General features: G+C 47.9%; 1 protein-coding gene across 1 annotated transcript in view; it reads right to left on the bottom strand.

Annotated features, from left to right (window-relative positions):
• Window positions 1-843: 843 nt before the first annotated feature.
• UCMA (upper zone of growth plate and cartilage matrix associated) overlaps window positions 844-9307 on the bottom strand; it is a 31915-nt gene continuing 23451 nt past the window's right edge. Inside the window, exons 2-5 of the mRNA XM_055428620.2 lie at window positions 7508-7573; window positions 7321-7413; window positions 4649-4747; window positions 844-1251 (exon numbers count right to left, since the gene is read on the bottom strand). Coding sequence (XP_055284595.2) covers window positions 1154-1251; window positions 4649-4747; window positions 7321-7413; window positions 7508-7573 — 356 coding nt within the window. The 3' untranslated portion in view covers window positions 844-1153. The remainder of the gene's footprint in view (window positions 1252-4648; window positions 4748-7320; window positions 7414-7507; window positions 7574-9307) is intronic.

The following is a 9307-nucleotide window of genomic DNA, read 5'->3' as shown; positions in this document are numbered from 1 at the left end:
TAGTTGTAAGAGCCCGGACAAACTTGTCATGCAAGTTAGAAAGCTATCAGAGGGGCTTGGATTGGAACACTCCTATTAAGCCGAGGAGAACTTTTAAACTACAGCTCTGAATTAATGTTTTCAGAGAAAGGTGGTTGGGGGGAAGCCCCTGTAAGTATTAGAGGACTTGGTAAGAGGCGTAAGATAGTAAAGCAGTCAGACTCCAGTTTTCTTTGGGGTAGATGCTCAGGTAAGTCCAGGGGGTTCCTCGAGCCCTGATTAGCCTTTGCCCGTCAGGCCTCTTCCCCAATTGACCTTTGCCATGGGTAGGATTTCCCTCGCTGGCTCCCGGCAGGAAGGCCTCCCCTGGGGCCTCTGGAGGGAGTGTGGCCCTGCCAACACCTTGACTTCAGACTTCCAGCCTCCAGAACTGTGAGAGAATAAAGGTTCTTTGTTTTTTTAAGTCTCCCAGTTTCTGGCACGTTGTTAGGGAAGCTCTAGCAAACTAATACTATGAAGAAAAAGGAGATGATACTAAAACTGAACCTTATCTGTTGGCTACTTTTGGTTACAGCTGGCCTCACTGTAACCCTGGCTTTTGATTGATGCTATTAAGAAACCACCATTGAACCTTAAGACTTCTCAGAGACGTGAGCAGCACCTGGGCTCAGAGAATGGTTTTTACCCAAACAGTTGCATTTATAGGTCCCTTTCAGTCACATAACTGCTGAGACAGGCTGATGAAATAGTGAGACATGCTCCTGAGTCCAAGCTTCCTGACACCCAAGTCTGTGAGCCCCACTGTCATTTGGGAGGGACAAGTTGGCACCGCTCAGCATGAGATTCAAAAAGACAATACAGTGTTGACTCAGCGTTTTTATTCATAAAACTGTAAGCAGATACATGATCTTTTTTGCCTACTGTGATTTCTCATCTTTCTGTGGACAAGGAGTCTTCAGTGTGGGAGTGATGGTGAAGCAACAGGGAACCTCTAAGAGGGACACCAGGAGGCCCCACAGGCCTTTGCTCACCTCAGAAAATCATCTGCCAAGAAGCGCAATCCTGGGTGTTTCATCCATGAGAACAGAAGGCCCTAGGCGACTGAGGCCCTGTGAAAGGGCCTGTTTGTGGGCGGGTGTCTCAGGATCCATATTCTGTGTTCCTCAAACTGAGGTCAGATGTGGTGGCGGTTGTAGAGATAGGATGGATACAGGCCATCGTAATGCCATTGGCGCCACTGCTCGATGGCCTCCCGGCTTCTCTCTTCCTGTTCTGGGGACAAGAGATGAAGTCCTCATGTGAGGATGGAGGGCTCGGATCTGGGCCCAGCCATCAAGTCCCCCCAAAGTATCCACTCTGCCCCGTGACATGAACCATTGTGCCTGTGTACATGGGTGACAGACAGAATGTCCCAGCTGGAAGGGCCTAAAAGGATGCCAAATCTAAAGCCTGCCTTTTACAGATCTGGCCTAGAGCTAGTTGCCAGGAAAGCAGAAACCAGGATCCTACATTCCATTCAGTGCACGGTCCTGCTCAGCCAGCAAAGATGGGATTGCTAAGTCACTTCAGTCGTGTCCGACTCGGTGTGACCCCATAGACGGCAGCCCATCAGGCTCCCCCGTCCCTGGGATTCTCCAGGCAAGAACACTGGAGTGGGTTGCCATTTCCTTCTCCAATGTGTGAAAGTGAAAAGGGAAAGTGAAGTTGCTCAGTCATGTCTGACTCATAGCGACCCCACGGACTGCAGCCGACCAGGCTCCTCCGTCCATGGGATTTTCTAGGCAAGAGTACTGGAGTGGCTTGCCATTGCCTTCTCCGAAAGATGGGATAGCCACGTGCAAAATCTGGCCCGGAGACTCACTGACCGAGACAGAATACAAAATCACAGTGGCAGAAAAATAGATTGCAAAAGCATACTGTTGAAAAACTCATGGAAGGAAATCACTGTCAATTTCAAATGATGGGATTGTGTTTCTTAGCTTTAAAAATAAAGCTCTGTTTCTTAGCTTTAAAAATAAAGTTATATTGTTACAACTAATTGGGAAAACGGCTGGACCAAGCAAGTGCAGGAAAATCTTGATAATTGCTGATTCTGGGTGATGGTTATATGAGAGTTTGTTATAATACATATTTTTTCCCATATTTTTGAAATGTTTAAAAAGCTAGAAAGAACAGAAGGGAGTTTTTAGTGAGTAAGAAATCTCAGTTTTTCTTTGATGAGATGTGTTTCTGAATAGGGCTTCCGTTGTGGCTCAACTGATAAAAGAATCCAAATAACGCATTTTTGAAGCTATAGAATTAGGCTCCTGGTGCCAGTTCAGGACTGCCTGCTAGCCACAGTTGTTCAGTTGGTAAGTTGTGTCCAACTCTCTGCGACTGCATGGACTTCCCTGTCCTAGCCACTGTTAGGTACCACTGAAACGAGCAGACATCCCAAGGCCATCAGTGTTTAAAAAGCATCCTCAAAAAGTTAAACAGAATTACCATGTGGGAATAGATGAAAAGATGAAATGTGAGAAGACAGACTAATGTCCAGATATGTCTGTGTGTATTCAGCCATAAAAAGGAATGAGGTTTTAATATCTGCTGTAACATGAATGAACCGTGAAACGTGCTAGGTGAAACACACCAGACCCAAAGAGATATTGTGTGATTTGTCTTCTGTGAAGTATGTGGTATAGGCAAATGTGTATGGACAGATAATAAATTAGAGGTTTCCAGAGACTGTGGGGATAGGGGAATTAATGCATAATGGGTGCAAAGCTTGGAAGTGATGAAAGTGTTCTGGAAATAAATAATGGTGGTGGTTGTGAATGTACTAAACGCCACTGAATTGTACACTTAAAAAAAATAAGTGAAGGTGGCAAATTTAATATTCTGTATATTTTACCACAATTTTTTTTTTAGTATTCGTGGAAAATGTTGGGAGGATAGAAAGTTAATAGAAGATAATAGCAAGCTCTTGGATGCATTTGGTCATCCTTCATTTACAAAAACATGGGCTTTGCTGGCAAACACCTGCGTTTAAATTCCTTACTACCTATCTCACCTTGGACATTCACATATTCTTTCAAAGACTGGGTTTTTGAAACTGTAAACTGGAAATTGTAAGACCTGAGAACTGGCCATAAGGATTATGTAGTTCAGTACAGAGTCTGGCAGGACAAGTGCTCAACCGATGACAACAGCTGCTGTCACTACGTTCCCCGAAGGCCTGTGTCCTGCAGCCTTTTCATCTGTGGGCAGCACCTGAGGCCTAAGCTTCAGTCTCCTCTGGCTTTGCTGAAGGACCTGGCATCCCTCAGGTGCCTCACCCCTCATCCTGATTCATTGTGGAAGGAAAACTGAACATTTTCCATCCAGGTGCTAGGGATTTCAACCTGAAACATTTAAAAATGCACAAAATAAAATGGCTGTTATTAATACTATGAGTTAAAAACACTGAAAGAATTTTAGAGGCCACATTCTCATTTTTTAAATGCCTTGCCCAAGCTGTCCACCAAGTTAAACAAATCTGTAACAGAAATATTTGCCTCTGAGTTACAACAGTCTTAACTTTTTCTGGGACGATCAGTTTGCCAGGATCCTGCCCAACACCTGTCTGCAAAACTCAGGCAATTGTCACCTGTAAGACAGTGGGTGTGGCCTGCAGCCCTCTGGGACCTGGTAATTGTGTCCTTTTCACTAAGAGATGCCCTAAGGGCACCTCACCTCTCAAATGCACCAGAGCGAGCAAGTGAGGAGGTTGGTGACTTCAGAAATGAAATCACACTTTCTCTAACAAAGGTCACTTTAACTGGGGTCTTAATGCCTACTCTCACTTGCATCCAGGAACTTACTCAGAAGCATTTTAATCTTGAAGTTTCAAGAAAGACCAAAAAAGTAATAAACACACATGTTGGCCTGCCTGGTCTGAACCCTGTACATGTTCTGTGTAATTTTGGCCATGAGTGACACGTGAGAGTACTCAATGAATACGAAGTCAAATCCCCTCGGTGTGGGAGGCTGTGGTTCGAAGGTAGAGTGTCTGTCCACCCATGCCCACACCCAGAGGCCCTGTTGAAACCAGCATTCCCAAGGGAAGGCTGGAGCCTTTTCCCAGGAGCGGAGGGTGGGTATGAGGTGTGCAGACTGCCTGGTGAGAGATACACAGGCAAAGCCTAAGGCTTTCCAAACAAGACACTCGCAGCAACTGGGTGGGTTTGCAAACCATGTAGGAACTTGCAGGGTCCCAATGCTATGAGTGAGGGGAGCTATCCTGAGGGAAGCTGGAGCGGGAAGGGTACAGAGCTGAGTTTGTCAGGTTTGCTTCCACCAGTCACCAAACGCTGATACTAGTGACTAGGGAAATGAAGTCCTAGGTTTTCCAGGATGGGGAGTTCTAGAGCCATGATGTTGATGTAAATCCAAACCACTTGAAAGTGAGTTTGAAATCCTCCCAACCCAACTCTGGGAACAAAGGCACAAGTGTAGGTACTGAGACTGAACACCCCCAAGTAGGAGGAGAAAATACTATCAACCGAAAACTCCCCAGCCCCACGGTCCCCAACCAGTGGTACCCTAAAGACTTGGGACATAAATAAAATTTAAGGAAAATCATAGGCAGATGACATGGTTTTCCCACAAACTTCCAGTTCTCAAAAGTCACCACCGGCTGATGAGCTCTTACCATCGTTTTGCTCCTCCACGAAGTTCTCAAACTCGTTCCTTTGTTCTTCATGATGCTCTCTCCGCAGTTCATCTGCCCGCAGCTTCTGCCTGTTCTCCACTGGGGGAGGGGAAGGCAAGAGTTGCCTCCAAGAAAAGGGGCAGCCACATGCATTGAGGGGGACACCAGTCATTCTGCATAAGAAACTCAGGTGCAGATGAGGCTGTTTGTGAGAGGCTAAATGCGGGGCCTCACTGCAGTGGTTCACACCTGACATAGACTTTAAAACCTGAGGGACCTGGGAGAGCATCCCGGCCAACCACCTCATTTTGTGTCTTAAGAGGACTGAGACCCCAAAAGGTGAAGCCGTTTGTGTGTGTGCTTAGTTGCTCAGTCGTTTCTGACTCTTGCGACCCCATAGACTAGCCTGCCAGGCTCCTCTGTCCATGGGATTCTCCAGGCAAGAGTGGATTGCTGTGTCCTTCTCCAGAAGCCGTTTAGCTCCAGTCATAAAATGAGTGGTGTAGCCAAGCTTGCTGGTTCTCTTAGAAGCTCGGAATTCTTTCTCATGATAGAAATGAATTCCCTGAGGGAATCATCCAACTTGACACTAACAGTTGCGTATCCATTCTGCAATTTTGAACACCTGTCATGGCCAGAATATATGCTAAGCACTGGGATTAAAAAAGCAAGTAAGAGAGATCCTATCTATCCCTCTGTCTAAGAAGTCTGTGGTCCGCTTAAGGAAAAAGATAGGAAAATAAATTGCACCCAACATTGTGGCTGCTGTGATAGAAATCACCACAGGGCCTGAAGGTGGTGTAGTCATCTTTACATTGACCTCTTCAGTGTGAGAACTGTGATTGTCTGGAGGAAATTCTTTCAACAGCACCTCAGTCTCCCCACTGTGACGTGAGGGAATCACACCATACTGGTGTGAGGCGTTCTGAGGGACCAGCTCTCCTGCCCCACACGTGGCCTTCTTGCCTGTGGCTCTTTCCAGTGAAAGCCTCATCACAAGAAGTGTCTTGAAACTAAGAGAGCCACAAATTGGATCTCTGACTCAGCAGTGAATAAGACAAGATGCTAGATGCAGTTTTTATACCATGCACCGTGTACCTAGAATACATCCCTCCTCAGGAATGTGCCTTTCCTCCGATTAGTTCCTTTCACCGTAAAGTAACCTGAGTCTTACCTAGAAGCTTAGAGACAGGAGGTGCCTGTTTTCTGCTTCCAAGTTCGTTTATCGAAGTGTTGCCTTCCTTTACTGAACCCGAGACATAAGTGGGCATTGTTCTGCCCGGCGCCAGAGCTGACTGGGTTACAGCAGATGAACTCAGGTGCATCCTAGGCATTCACCAGGTTGTCCTGGACAATGCCTGAAACCCTGAGCTTCCAACCTGGGTGACAGACCTCTGGCTTAATCATGCGCCTTGTTCTGAATCCCCTTAAAGGATGGAAACTATTCGCCTCCCAAATTTGTGCCCATTCCCCACTGGAAGTCTGCCAGAAGGTTGCTTCTCTCATTTCCATCAAGAACTGCCCAAGCTCCATCACAGTCTTTTCAGTGTTTCTTGACATTTGCTAACCTTTAAATCCCAAATTGTGTGAGGCCTGGAGATATTCCCAGTGTGGGTTGTACTTCTCCAATTAAAAAATAAATAAATAAATGCAAGCTAATTTTATCTCCAAGCATTTTCGTCTCACTTCTTGCCCGTCATTTGAAAACAGTCCTGTTACTTTCACTGAGCGAGTTACCTTGCTGAATGCGCTGAGAGGCACAGTTTTTTCAGACACACACACAAGTGATGGATCAAGCCTTGGACTCAGTGGCTGTCAGAGCTGAGTCCTTGGAAGAGTCTAGTTCAAGGACAGAAAACGCAAATGCCTTCAAGGGTCGGCAGGTCATGGAAATGAGGGCCGTTGCCAGGTCGTTACAGGCAAGCAAGTAGACACCAAGGCCTACTTTAGGCTGAGGAGACATTCTTTCAAGCTCAAAAGTCTCCCAACTGCATTGGAAGTGAAGACTTAAAAACACTGCTGGCTGAACACTGCTCTTTAAATAAGGAGCTTATAAAGAAGGAAACTTGGGCACAGGGAGAGGAAGTGGTCAAGGCCACTTAGCAGCAAAGCTGTCACCAAGCCCACATTTCCAGTTCCGTGTCCCACGTGCCTCTTCCTGCCTGCAGTGCTGCTCTCTTGCCTATAAAGCTACACCACAAATTATCCAGAAAGCACACACTGTGCTGCGGTGTCCACACTCCACAAGAACATAGATTTCCCCCGTAACTTTTTTTTTTGGCTGTTCCGTGTGCATGTGGGATCTTAGTTCCCCAACCACGGATTGACCTGTGCCCTCTGCAGTGGAAGTGCAAAGTTGTAACCACTGAACCACCGGGGAAGTTCTCCCTCTTAACATTTTTAACTTTCAGAAATTGAGGTGCAGTTCATCAATTCAGTGCATTTGTGTGGCCCTGTCCCTCTTTGCTTCCTTACACTGACAGCAGAGCCAATCAGGACTGACCTACAGTCAAAGAAACATGGTGTAACTTCTGACTCAGAGCTACAGTTGCTTTGACACCCGAGGACCTGGGTTGAGCTCTCGGTCCCTGGCCATCCCCGCAGCCCAGCTGACTGTGGGAGAGAGAAGGAACAGGAAGAGCAAGAGCAGAAGGCAGGCCATAACGTCTTACCATTAACCTCGTCTTGGGATCTGGGGGACCGCTTGCTGCGCTTTTTGAGGAAATTCAAGGCATCTGATTCCTGCATGAAAATCTCTTCCACATCTGAAACCCGAGGAGAGAGGCCGGTCACACCCGGCACGGGTACCTCAGGAGCCAACCCATCCACCCCGCACCCCCGGGTGGCCCCGGTACTCACCTTCCTGTGCCTCTTGTCCTGCCACCTGCTTCAGGGCCACCGACACAGCAGCCCCCTCCCGCAGCACTGTGGGACGAGAGCACAGCATGAGGGCTGCAGCACCCCAACAAAGTCCTCACCCTGAGACAGGCCAGGACAGTCCTTCCCAGGCCCTATGACTTGCCCTGGAGCCCTAGACACAAGTACCAGCCTCAGTCAGTCTCCCCAGGAAACTGTCAGACAAGCTGTTTTCTCTGTGCTGCATTGTGTTACACATGCACACACAAATACAGCCTTCTTAAAAACAGGCACCCTCTTTACCTGGGCCACCTAAGCCACCTCACCTAACACCAGGTCCATCCTGGAACCTCCCCATACTCACTGGACAGGAGTGCAACGGCTGAGAGACAGATCAGAAGCAGCTGTCTCCAGGCCATCTTTGGAAAGGCTGAGGCTCTGTCTGGGGACCAAAGAGAGGATTCTACAGACCCTGAGGCTGCCGGGTCCTCACTTCTGTGTCAGGCAGGCCAGGAGGGAGGGAGAGAGAGAGGCAGAAGGCAGGGATGCCACTGAGCCGGTGTGGGAGGGGTCCCGGCCTTGGCTTCCATTGGTTGCTCCTGCCAGAGCACTGGAGATGTTTTTGGCACCTTGCAAACCTCACAGAAGCAGAGCTTGTCATTGGGGCCCCAGCTGGGACAGTTCTGAAGTGGCCTTTCCAAGATCTGCACCCTAGGAGTTGCTGCTGGAACGCCCAGCCTCCCAAGTCAGGATTCCAAAGACCAAGGGCAAGTTTCAAAGGCCCCTGGCATCTGCTTCAGAGGAGGTGGGGGCTCTAGTCCTGGAGGCTGAAGTATACAGAAGGGAGGGAGAGAGGCTCAGTGGGGGGAGCTGATTCAGCTGTCAGGCTAGGAGGGCCTGTAAAGGCTGGAAGACCCCCGTCAGGGTGACACTCACATGGACATGTGGCCTGTCCTGATGGCCCCCAGCTTAACATGTCCCCAGCTGATGCTGAATTTTAAGAGAATCACAGACCCCTTTCAAGACTTCAAGGAAGAGAGGCAGTCATCTTTCCGCGGAGGAGTTGGGGAGCGCAATGTGGGTGGGCTTCTCAAAGGCACACCCTGTGTAGGGGAGGAAGTACATTCCTAGAACTGGGAATACTGATGGAATCCAAGCCCTCTGAGGCCATCAGCCTCCAGTCCCTTAGGAACATAGTTCTTAACACTGTCGTTTATTCTGAACTATCCAAAGAGTCACCTTTGGGTATTGGTTAGAATTGTCCTAACGGTGACCATCACTAGACCCACCCACACGAAGCTCCCATTTCATTAGACATGTAGTAACATCCCACTTGGACCATTGGCAGGAAAAGAACATTAATAGTAAAAAAAAAAAAAAAAAAGCCCAGGTAGAGCAAGCAAAATAAATGAATTGTTTTCTTGGTGGCTGGGAGCACACAGAGGGCTCCCCTTCAACAGTGGCTGGCCTGCTTAGCCAGGCACAGGTGAGCTCTGCATGATCACTCCAAGAGGGGCAATGCCCATGAAAACATATCAGCAAGTATTTATCGGTCAGGTAAAATGGTTGTCACTTCAAGGAAGGAAGGGCCACAAGACAGCGATGTTGATGGGACTCGTAGGTGAGATGGGTGTGTGAAATACATTTGACATCTTTGATACCCTAGTTCTTGCTGATTTTTTAGTTCCATTCATGTCAACCATGAACATTTACCAAACACCTACTCTTAAGCCAGGCACCTGTGCTAGCCACACACTCACCAGCTTTTAGTAAATCTGCCCTGCATGTCCTAAGTACTTTCCA

The sequence above is a fragment of the Moschus berezovskii genome, chromosome 15, assembly GCF_049115385.1.
Source record: "Moschus berezovskii isolate FMDL1 chromosome 15, NW_MosBer_1.0, whole genome shotgun sequence".
NCBI classification, from domain to species: domain Eukaryota; kingdom Metazoa; phylum Chordata; class Mammalia; order Artiodactyla; family Moschidae; genus Moschus; species Moschus berezovskii.
The sequence above is the reverse complement of the archived record's forward strand: the minus strand, read 5'-3'. Positions and strand labels throughout refer to the sequence as shown.